The sequence below is a fragment of the Fistularia commersonii genome, chromosome 6, assembly GCF_037954325.1.
Source record: "Fistularia commersonii isolate RoL2024-O1a breed Wild chromosome 6, RoL_Fcom_v1.0, whole genome shotgun sequence".
Taxonomy (NCBI): Eukaryota; Metazoa; Chordata; class Actinopteri; order Syngnathiformes; family Fistulariidae; genus Fistularia; species Fistularia commersonii.
This window is the reverse complement of record NC_141289.1, coordinates 8,809,513-8,820,910: the sequence shown is the minus strand read 5'-3', so window position 1 is coordinate 8,820,910 and position 11,398 is coordinate 8,809,513. Positions and strand designations below refer to the sequence as shown.

At 42.1% G+C, this 11,398-nt stretch overlaps 2 protein-coding genes across 3 annotated transcripts; one reads left to right on the top strand and one right to left on the bottom strand.

The window, feature by feature from the left end:
* Positions 1 to 67: 67 nt before the first annotated feature.
* LOC147233323 (adrenodoxin-like) lies at positions 68 to 5,192 on the bottom strand. 2 transcript variants are annotated; one of them, XR_015106268.1, is made up of 5 exons: positions 4,721 to 5,192; positions 2,247 to 2,371; positions 2,008 to 2,137; positions 872 to 1,060; positions 68 to 577 (listed from the first exon to the last, which is right to left on the bottom strand). XR_015106268.1 is itself a non-coding variant. In XM_086147997.1 (4 exons), exons 1-4 carry the CDS (start codon positions 4,855 to 4,857, stop codon positions 952 to 954), a joined length of 501 nt encoding a protein of 166 aa, XP_086004123.1. In that variant the 5' UTR covers positions 4,858 to 5,191; the 3' UTR covers positions 68 to 951. The 2 variants fall into 2 exon arrangements, 1 of the variants encoding a protein (XP_086004123.1); XM_086147997.1 differs by having other exon boundaries at positions 68 to 1,060; positions 4,721 to 5,191.
* A 2,780-nt stretch (positions 5,193 to 7,972) lies between these two features.
* Positions 7,973 to 11,381, top strand: LOC147233322 (uncharacterized). Its single transcript, XM_086148525.1, has 6 exons — positions 7,973 to 8,009; positions 8,743 to 8,964; positions 9,207 to 10,054; positions 10,191 to 10,328; positions 10,784 to 10,895; positions 11,238 to 11,381. Exons 1-6 carry the CDS (start codon positions 7,973 to 7,975, stop codon positions 11,309 to 11,311), a joined length of 1,431 nt encoding a protein of 476 aa, XP_086004651.1. The 3' UTR covers positions 11,312 to 11,381.
* Positions 11,382 to 11,398: the final 17 nt, after the last annotated feature.

Sequence of the window (11,398 nt, the reverse complement as noted above, 5' to 3'; positions counted from 1 at the left end):
ACAGACAGGTATTTGATTTTGTGACCTTTGTCTTTTTCCTCCACGAAAAAGGAGACAATTCAAAATATTAGAATGAGGATTTCTTTTTATTACATAATTTTGTTTCCACTGTGCTCTCATATATAATATGTATGACTATAAGGGTATGCGCTCTACCTATTTACAATCATGATGAAATTATAGAGTTACATGAGAATCAGATCGGCTCAATGGCAGAATGTGCACATACGTGGCACAATTAAAAAAAGAAGGAAAGAAAAAGTGTAGGGTTGTTAACATCGGCACAATCTCCCCGGCGTTTGCATTGGTTCACCTTTTGGTCTTGAGCTGTCGACGCTGACGTTCTGTTTCTCCTCCCGTTTCATTTGATGAATTCATAAAAAGTGAAAAGGCGGAATCTCACACAATTTAGATTTGGCGTTTCAAAGCGCCCGATGGGGCCGGAGGAGTCGACTCTATGCTTCGGCACTTATCGGCGGAGGGCGAGGCCACGGCACGATGTCCGAGGGTTAATGAGACGATCTGCACGGATGACCTGCCCGATCCATGGTGATTAAAATGTAAAGTCCTTAAAAGTCTGTCAACGATAAAGATCAGTTTTGTCTATGATTACACATCTGAATTACATCCTAAGGATTCCTCGCTAACCAGGCAAAATTCTCTCATCTGAAACGTTGTCTTTTGCAAAACTCGCCATTATGTTTTGGCTCTACTGTTGAACTGGAAAGGATGTGGCTGAATGCCTTTTTTTTGTTTTGGTTTTTTTTTTTTGTCGTGTGTTAGGAGTTGGTGCGTGTTCGTCCCGTGTTAGATGGCTCTGGCGGTGTGGCAGAGCGGCCGAGCGGCTCCGGCAGCGGCGACGGATGTTCACCTCCTGCTTTCTCCTGGGAGCCTCGCTTCTGACCGAGAGCAGCACCTTACACCCCGCACTTGTCGGCTGCACGCCTGCTGTTAGGAGGACCCGTCCTGGCTTTGTCGGATGTCTGCTACACTTTCTGGGACTCGGGCCACCACGCCTTCCAGAGACTTCGTCAAGCAGATCTGGCAACCCAAGCGAGACCTGGAGGGGGGTAGAATAACAGGTTGCACTTTCATCTGGAGGAGCAAAGTCTTCGTTTGTCAAAAAGAAAGCTTAAATGAATGCATGCTGAATGATTCAGTGTCATTTGAGTTTTAGGCAATGTCATATAATGTTACACTTTCATGATGGACTTGCAGAGCAGCGACACGTGGTGGGAAACTAAAAGCGACCAGTTCTCACGGTCAATTTTTGATGGTAAGGTTTTCATTATCAAACCCCATGATAACAACAACAATAATAACAATAATAATAATAATAATAATACAGAGAGTACAAAAAAGAAGTCTCCACAAGGGTTGACGGATGATGTGTTTACGCTCCGGGGGCGTTTGGAGGGAGCGGCTCGGTTAGGCTTTTGTGATTAAGTGATCAACCCTGACAAGTCTCATTATCTCCTCAAAGTGTCCCGTCAGCATCGCGTAGCCATGGAGACCACATTCATAGAAAACAAATGACTGGCAGATCATCGACAGGTTGACTGTTTGTTTTCCCATGAAAACAACCAACTAATCTATGTTAGTGCGTGGAGCTTCAAGGTGCAATATATGGAACGCTCAAACCAAAGAGGTTTGTATGTATTAAATATATTATACACAAAAAAATGGCCATAACTTTTTGTATACATTCAGCTTAATATGATCAACGGAGTTTGTGAATTATTGGGACTTCTTTTAGGCTACCTTTTTATAGCATCTTCTGCAATATTTTGGACGTTTTGGATTTCTCCTACTCTAAAGCAGATCAGTAAACATTATTCCACTGACCTTACAACAAACTGCAGCTTTATGTCTGCCCCCACTTATGACCCATCACAACATTCTGACTGTACAGTCTTAGATCCACCAAAGTTTTGCTGCAGGACCAGACACATTCATGGCAAACAGTGACCTTGCATGTTCGTGAAAGTATATGTAAGTGCGTCTTACGTGTCGGACAGCCCATAGGCTAAGTCAAGCATGTCCATCTCCTCGTCTGTGATGGGCCCCAGTTTCTTGTAGACCTCCTCCTCAAAGATCAAATGGCACGTGGAACACGCCAGCGTTCCCTCACACGCTCCTACGGCCACAAACACAAAATTATATCTGACAAGCCAGACTGGAGTTCGCTTTGAATTTGCGACAAACTACTTTTAAGATTTTTGACTCTTCCTATGGATGCCACGCACCGAAGCCATCGAAATCCAGATCTTCGTTGATGACGACATCTAGCAAAGAGTCTCCTGGGGAGCCCTTCACTGTGATCTTCTCCCCGTCTCTGTTGATGAAGTGGACGGTCACCTTGTTGTCTGACCTGAAAAGCACGGGTGAGTTAATAAATCACTGAACCAAGCTCTGATTCACATCGGAGAATTAAAAATATGACACTATTTGGAGATGGTATCTGTCTTTAAGAACGTCCCAACCATTGTTTCCCAGTCATCTTTCTACCTTCTGGGACTTGTAGCACTCTTTGCCTTGCTTTTACTGTCATCTTGTGGTTAAATGCAGGTCGTTACACTTAAATGAAAATCTGCATCGCTCACTTCAGTTCACGGATCCAACTCGGTCATCGGCTGTTCCTCGGACTCCAATGACCGCATTTCCAGCACCAGGAAACCTTTGTATATATCCAAAGTTTGGAACTTACCTGTTTTTTAAAACTTAGATTTACTTTCTTCCTTCTTATCGTTTCATTTACGGGTTCAGTGTGATGATATAGTGTTCATCGGGCTTGACTTGATCATCTAGCAAATAGTCCAGTCACTTTCAAATGAAAGTCTAAACTTCTTCGGTTCGTTCATGTTTAGGACCCCAGCCACATTTTTGTGAATGAGAACATGGTTATCCTAAGTGGTGCATTATATTCTCACAGTTGACTAAAAAGTGCAGAATGTTTTGTTCTCCGTTTTCATCGGATTAATGATTGAATGGCGGCTTGAGGCCACAGAGGAGGAGGGTTAGCTTCAGCCACAGAATCTTTACTGTTTTAATCCTGTTTAAAGCCTTCCAAAGCATTAAAATGACGGCTTTCCTAAACGCTCCTGACATTTTCACATGAAAACCTCATCTTGATCTACTGATCTGTTGGTTTCTCAAAAATTGAAAGCTCACAGCCAAATTATTCTATCCCCCTCACATTTTATACGCTCTGGATTTTAGTATGTTGTGGTGCAGTGAGTGAATCATAATCTAAAAACCCTGTAAGGTTACTTTATTTCAGGAACCCTCTGACAAGAACTTAAATTAATAAATTACACATGTATATACTATAGTAATGTGGAATATTAATATATTACTGAATTACATTGTAATCTATTTTTTGTATTGTGCATAATGTTTTTTGGTTCGTCTTAGTTTACCTTTACATCAGTACAAGAGGTAACTGTGACTGCAAAACAAAGCTTAAGCCCTGTATATGTGAACCTACGTGGCTAATAAAGCTGAACCTGATCTCCCTGATATACGATTATCATAACTCAGGAACTCAACGAACTTGGAAAAGAAAAATGAGAATGACTGAAAAGTGTAATCGGATTATCTGCCCTTATCACTCTCCATCTCCTGTCCTTCACGACCTTTTGAGATGGAAATATGCAGCTTCAGAAGCGAAAGCATGAACCTGAAGGCCTCAATCCCCCTCTTTGCTGCAGCTCCACCGTCATGTGGTTTTAACTTAAGTAGTGCGAGGATATAGTGAAAAAACTAAACTCTGGATGATGATTTTTCTCACCTGCACCAGCAGAGATTCAACAGGGTTTCCTTAGGAAGCGTATGTGTATCAACGTGTACATGCCTAGAGATGAGGGGAATGTGGACTATAGGAATGAGATGCAAAGCCAGGTGTGTAATGTGTCTAAAACAGTAATTTTGATAGGTTATAAACTCCTTGTGATGGAGTCAAAGCCTGGTTCCAGTCGGCAAGCATGGAGAGGCTCTGAGGACAAATCTGAAATGTGGAACCTGAGCGATTGTGCAAACCAGGCCGCTGTTTGGCCGGGGGGAAGATAGCCTGGGGGTCAAAGCCTCGCAGCACAGCAAGGATGGATCATCCCAACCCTTGCGGGCATGTTGAGGTTAGAAATGCATGTCGAAACACTACCGGTGTCTGCAGGTTGGCACAGATAAGGGACGCAACTCACTCGGAAAGGCTCGTATTTTCATAAAAGAGCCGGAAGTTACCTTTAACATAATCTAGGATTCACATCTATCTAAAAGAGAACATCTCTGTTATGTTCCATCCAAGCACAACAAACAAACGCTTTCCAATCGATCACCTCAATAAAAACCGATCCAAAGCTAAACACTTAAATGTCCACACATGTCCCGGAACTGATTTTTTAACAATCAAACACACGATTTACCCACTACGTACATTTCCAGAAATCCATACACGAATGGTGAAAACTTTCGGCTACATACACAGGGAGCTAACAAGTTCACTTTAAATATCAGTACTAGCTTAAGCTTCAACAACTAGCTTCAACTGCGTTGTTTAACTTAAGACATTGAGCATTACTCCAGATGTTCATCACGGAATCCAGGCGCGTTTTGACAAGGTGACACAATTTAACCGGTTATGAGTTTTGAGTTCGGCATGTTTAGTGGGCGAGAGCCAAAACCGGAGGGGTTTAAATCAAGCCTTTCTGGCACAGAGTCCTACCTGAGCGGTTGTGTGCTGCTGGTGAAACTCCTCCGGCCGGTAAGCCAAGCGCCTGAAGTTACAGCAGCCGCCGTCCTGCGCGAATACTCTCGTAACCTTAAATGAACTATTCCTCTCAACGCAGTCACTAAAGCCATTTTAAAACACGGGGAACAATTATGGAGGGGGGGATAAAACGGAGAACGGAGAAGGTTGTCGACTTCCCTCACGAAGACCGTCTGAGGGACACTGCAGTTGATGTTGGTTGACTTAGCACCGCCGCGCTAGCTAGCTAGCTAGCTAGCTTTCTTGTAGCTACGACAAGTCACTCTGTCACTGTCACGCTTATTGCGTAACCAACCTTCGGCAGCTGCGCGTCCGACACGCCGAACCCGAAACCCTGCGCGGTGACGTGCCGTTGTCACTTCAAATAAACAACGGGGTTCATTCTCCCGAGCGGTTTCACGCCGCATCAATAACCGTGTTAATGTCTGACATATACGTAACAGTTGCCTTCAAGTGCCGCCGGTCATGTTATTATCGATGTACGTTACGATCGCCAAGGAGAAATACTAGAGTTTATTTTTGGTGTGTAGCTGTTAACACACAACTTGAAAGCTTCAAACATCTGTTGACAGATTTCTAATTCTATAGATGAAAAGCACATGAATTTAACTCCCATTTATATGTATATTTTGTTGTACGTCTTTACTCTGATAAAGCAAAATCATAATTACACCTGTTTTATTTTTGAAATTCAATTAGTTATTCGAGGCGCAACTTTAACACTATTTCAATCAAACTTTCACCAACTTTAACTACATTTTCTGTTTGCACGTAAAAGCACCACGTGACGTACTATTACCTCCAGGAATGCAGCCAATGATAAGTAAGAACTGCCACGATCACCATCCAATCGTTGGACAAACCGGAAGTGTTCGGGTCACCCTAGAAAAGCATTGCTTTAAGAAAAAAGGAGAAACAGTGCATTTATGTCTCGTAAACAAAATCGTTTTATTGGCATGTCGCTCGAAAACAAGTGTCAAAGAAATCAAATCAAATATCACTTTATATTGTTCATTTTACACTCTTGTACTTTTAATCACAATCGTTTTTTCGAAATTCTATTGCTTTTTTCCACTTTTTACGACACAGGTTATTATCCACGTGTTACCCCTTTCAGTCTTGTCTCAGGGAATCGGTCCAGGAAACAGATCTCTGTAAAATAATAGACAGCTTAAACAAGTGCTATTCTGATTATTTTGGAAATCAATGCATGAAGAAGGAAACAGTTGAAAAAATAAACCAAAACACACTCACATATATTTATTACCTCTAACTGAGGTCTATTCAGTTGGTGGAAATTCTATTTAATTAAACTATACATCATACCTCATCGATGAGGAAATTTGTCACAGGTAGCCCAAAACAAGTATATATACAGTATACATATGTGGAAAGAAAACAAACCATTAAAATTTCTTACATAACAAATGTCAGAACAAATTGCCATTTTTCCTCTATATCTGGGGCAGCTTTGACAACAGTAATTGATTAGATAATATCAATGAATTATGAATTAATGTGTGGGACTGTGCTGGATTCACCTTTACAGAGGTGCAGCTTAAAAGTAAACGTATTTCCATGAGCTGGATTTACAAACCACTCCTCTGGGTGGGCTTTGGATCATTTCTTTGAAATTGCATCAAAGTCCCTAGTGCACTCTATCAAGGTCATTAAGACCTTCACATCCTTTTTATCCCACGCAAAAGCATCACAGGGGGTGATGGAGTGGGCTGGGGTTATACCAGATATATCCTTGATGTGCTGGCTGTAGTTTACTTTTCCGTTCTTACGCTGAATTTGTTATGGTCAAAGTAACAAATGTTTTTTAAAGAGCCTTATTTATGGTTCCGTCACAGGAATTAATAGCACTGCTTGTGATTGTTTATTTCACGTTTTTTCCCCGATTGTACTGTGTTAGGCTACTTTCATTTTTCCACTGCAATTATTACTTTTAAAATACACATTGAATTCATTAATTGCTACTATTTATAAAAAAAGATCTTTTTTATTATCAGTTTTCCATACTTTGCATCAGCAATAAATAAATAAACACAGTGATTTGATCACGATTTAAATGTTTCCGCAAAAATAGCACAAATGCATCAGTGTCACTGTGACACCTTGCACCATGTTTCTATACTTAATTGAATAAACTACCCCAGGGGTGGGCAAACTACGGCCCACGGGCCACATCCGGCCCGTCGGTCTTTTTAATCTGGCCCGCCAAAGATTGGTACAGAATTCATAATTGATGTGAATGATTGGATCAATGAATGTGGGAGGTCAAACAGGAGATTATTTCATTTTTGGAGCTACTTGAGAACACTTCAGAATTTTCCTGAGCTGAATGACACAGATTGGCTTTGTGATTTAGCCTTAACTGTGGACATACCGACACACATGAATAAGCTGGACGTGAAGCTACAAGGGAAAAACCGTCTTGTGCATGAAATGCAAGCAAGAGCCTTCAGAGCCTTCAAAACCAAGCTGGTTTTATTTTCAAAGCAAATGTCAGACAATGTTCAGAAAAATGTCAAACGAGTCTGATATGTACTGTTAACAAATGCATTTTTTTTTATATGTATCATATCTTGTGCTGGCCTGTCTGTCAAATTTTAAAAGTCAATGCAGCCCCTGAGCCAAAAAGTTTGCCCACTCCTGAACTACCCGAATCACAATTTAATCCTCAGCAACTCTCAGCTGATCCACCACCATCAGCCCACCTGTGGAATCTCCTGTTCACATAAACAAATATTGATTGAGCTGCACTCCATTAAACCCGTTCACCTCAGCGCATCTTCAGAACCTGAACCTCCTGTGAATGGTGGCTTTGTTTGGCTACTTTACATCACACATGAACAATCACAGGGCGCTATGACAAACCTCGAGGGTAAAGTACATCGACAGGAAGATGAAGATTAATCAGTAATCTATTCAATGTCGATACCTTGTATTGGTCGGTTTGGAGTTTATGACTGAGGAGACCACCTATTTCTGAGGGCCCATTAGTATCCAGGTGGCTCACTGATCACAGGTGCAGGCTCAGGTAAGCAACACATACGGGTGAACCAAGGGTGTGCACGTCTCAGGACAGAAGAAACAACTAAAAGCTGCAAAGGTCACGCACACAGCTGATGTGAGATCACGGAATCAGAGGCAGATTCGAAAAAAAAATTACAGAATTAAAATCTATTTGGTATTTCCAGGATGTTAAGATCAGTGCTGCTGCTCCTGGCGGTCTCAGGTAAGATCGGATACTTTCAGCACAGAAAACCGGTTATGCTTTATTTTACCATTTTTTTTCAGCTTGATAAAGTTTGAACTTTGACAAGAAGCCTTTTATTTTGTAATTGATAGCATCACAATGTTTATCTTTATTTAAGAAATTACACATTTTCAAGGGGTCTGACCCCTTTCTTCATGATAAAAAGCCTATATCCACATTCTACATAACATTTCATATAATTGAAATTGTCATGTGTCTTCACCAGGTACGCATTGCAAAAGTAGATATTGAATTTCCGAAAACAAGTCATGGAATAAACAAGGAACATGTGATGTTTAGCAGAATGAAGACAGATACGAGGGGAAGAAAGCAGGCTCATTTAATTAATGTTCTTTTATTATCTTACATAAACACTTATGTGGAGTCATAACCAAGTGTGGTCATGTGCTCTGACGTGACAACTGCTGAATACAGTAATATTAATTGGGTTAGGGAAATCACAATGTCAATAACTGCACTGCTGTTCATTTTATTTTATGGTGTTATCTTACGCAATCAAGCCGTAGTTGGGTACTTGTCTAACACAGCAGTTGATATTCAGAACTTAGATTCAAGGCTGATTCTCGGGTTTATCTTTCTGGCACTGTGACAGCATCTGTATCACAACAAGCTGGATGTGTTCAGATTTGTATCACTGAATGCTTTCAGATGTGATACTTTTTCTCCCTCGTATAACCCCATCTCCTTCCAGGCCTTCACGCCGGGCCAATCGGAGCCCCCGGAGGTTTGCATGAGCTGTCGGCAGACTCCCACTCACCTGATGGCTTTCAGCAGGGCACTGAAAACTTCCATGGCCTTCAGTCTGTTCCCATCAGTTTCCGTCAAGGTACCAAGCTTTTCGGAAGAGTAGAAGTTGACCTCGACACGGGCCTGCTGCCGGAAAGCATCAGTGAGCAGCTGGACGGGAGGGAGGGTAAGTGGGGATGCACAAAAGAGCGGTTAGTCTCAGCTTGTTAAATTATAAAATGTGTTGTGTAGTCAGGCCAAACCCATAGAATGCATTTCATCTAATATTCCTTAACCCAACATTCTTTTACTCTGGGTTTGGTTCAATGAGTTCAGTACAAAGAATCAAAGAATCTGTAGAATCAATATTGTTTACATTTAAAGCACATAGTGACTAAATGTGAATATGTCATGTACCCTCTGTTTCAGTCCAGGCTGATGTTCCGGCCCAGAAGAATGGGGGTGGTTGGGTTCGAGTCGAGGAACCATCCATTTCTCAGCTCCCTGATGGTTTCAGACAGGGAACCGAACCTTTCATGGCAATTCCTGATGGTTTCAGGCAGGGAACCGAACCCTTTATGTCTATCCCTGAGGGTTTCAGGCAGGGAACCGAACCCTTTATGTCCATTCCTGAAGGTTTCAGGCAGGGAACCGAACCCTTTATGTCCATCCCTGAAGGTTTCAGGCAGGGAACCGAACCCTTGCCGTCCATTCCAGATGTTGCCGGCCAGAGAACTGAACACGTCAATTCAATTTCGGATAGTCCCATGCTGAAAACTGAACCTTTTCCATTCCTCCCTGATGGTTTCAGACAGGGAACAGAACCTTTTATGGCAATTCCTGAAGGTTTCAGACAGGGAACAGAACCTTTTATGGCAATTCCTGAAGGTTTCAGACAGGGAACAGAACCTTTTATGGCAATTCCTGAAGGTTTCAGACAGGGAACCGAACCTTTTATGTCCATCCCTGAAGGTTTCAGGCAGGGAACTGAACCATTTATGTCTATTCCAGATGGCTTCAGACAGGGAACTGAACCTCTAATTTCAATCCAAAATGACTATAGACAGGAAAAAGGACCCATGAAGGATATTCAAGATGGTCTAGAGGACTATAAAGAAGGAACAGACTCATCTCTCCAACTTCTAGAAGGGTTCAGAGAGGCAACTGACCCTTCTGGATCCAGACTTCAAGCTTTAACTGTATCCTGTAAGGGAGAGGTTATCAATGGAAAGTGTTACGAGTTCAACCCCACGCCATTGTCCTTCAGGGAAGCACAGGTGAGGAGAAGTCCAACACTTACCTGGACAAGTACAGATGTCAAAATTCACCTCCAATGACGAGGCAAAAGTGGCTTTTTGAACTTTGCAAAAGAATTTAACAAGCACAGCTCGATTTCTCGTCTCCTGCCTGCAGGACTTGTGCGGAGCCCTCGCGCCGGATGCCGTGCTCGCATCTGTGACAAATGATGATCTGCATTCCCGTTTGGCATCCCTGGTGACCAACGGCGGGGAGAGGAGCCCTCCACTGACGTGGCTGGGAGGCATGGTCAAGGCAAGTTCATGAAGAGGCTAGATTGTTTTTTTCTAATTTTCTATTTTTAATTTTCACTGATGGAGAAGAGTGACAGCATTATCCCCGAACAAAAGAAAATCATCACAAACTAATTCTCAGTCCTATTCAAATGTTTCAATGGTAGAATAACAGTTCATCCCAGAGTTTCAAGTGTGGGTGTTAAAGTGTGTGGCAGTGACTCCAGTTTCAACAGATATGTTATCACCAGTACAGATAGTATTATTCTTACCTTGGTGAAAACTTGACCTTTGACCTTTGACTTGAAAAATGTCCCACATAAGTGTCGGAGTACGTGAGGTTCAAAAATACGTATGTTTACAATTTGGGATTTTTTTTTTAATGTGCGGGAGGTGTCATGAACAATGAAAGAACGTTGCTTTTCAGCTTGTATTTGCATGACAGTGATGTTTGTGTGTGTATTTGTCCTACCTCAGAACCAGCAGGCGTACTGGATAGATGGGTCTAAGTGGAGCTACAGCGACTGGATGCCGGGTCACCCCAACATTCACACCGATATGTTTGTCTGTGTGGAGATGTTCCAGATAGGTAAGATTGAATAAACACTAAAAAAAAAAAAAAAAAGACAATGAGTGAATGATCCTTTTCTTTCTGAAGCACAATCCACTGTTCTGTCATTTAAATTGTTCCCATAGATAAGGTTGGGATATGACATCAGGTAATTTCACTGTTGTTACATAAGATGATGAGGACCTTCAGCGATTCAGTTAAAGTATATAGATCAGAGACTCATACCTGTTGCGTTGATAAGATACAAAGAGAGTAAGGCTGCGTTAGGTGAACCTTTGCCCCCCGGCGACAACCAGGGGAGAATCTGGTCATGTTCTAGCTCAATGATTGTAAATGATGGTTCGTGCCCTTTCTTTGCAGATGAGAGGTGGTGGACGGCTGCTGACTGCGAGCTGAAAAGGGCTTCCATCTGCTCTTACCAGGTCGTTGCGTGAAAATGACGGATGCAGAACTCTTCCTCTCAGTGCCTGGGAGTCTCCTCACTTGCACTGTAAGCACTTAACAGCATCATCTTGTGAATA

Bases quoted from the DNA above. Each gene is read 5' to 3' on its own strand.
- LOC147233323 (XM_086147997.1), bottom strand. From the start codon at position 4,857: ATGGCTTTAGTGACTGCGTTGAGAGGAATAGTTCATTTAAGGTTACGA. The intron at 2,138-2,246 runs GTGCGTGGCATC...TTGTGGCCGTAG, and splicing joins TCTGGATTTCGATGGCTTCG to GAGCGTGTGAGGGAACGCTG. The intron at 1,061-2,007 runs GTAAGACGCACT...ACCCCCCTCCAG, and splicing joins GCCTATGGGCTGTCCGACAC to GTCTCGCTTGGGTTGCCAGA.
- LOC147233322 (XM_086148525.1), top strand. From the start codon at position 7,973: ATGTTAAGATCAGTGCTGCTGCTCCTGGCGGTCTCAG. The intron at 8,965-9,206 runs GTAAGTGGGGAT...CCTCTGTTTCAG, and splicing joins GCAGCTGGACGGGAGGGAGG to TCCAGGCTGATGTTCCGGCC. The intron at 10,055-10,190 runs GTGAGGAGAAGT...TCCTGCCTGCAG, and splicing joins TGTCCTTCAGGGAAGCACAG to GACTTGTGCGGAGCCCTCGC.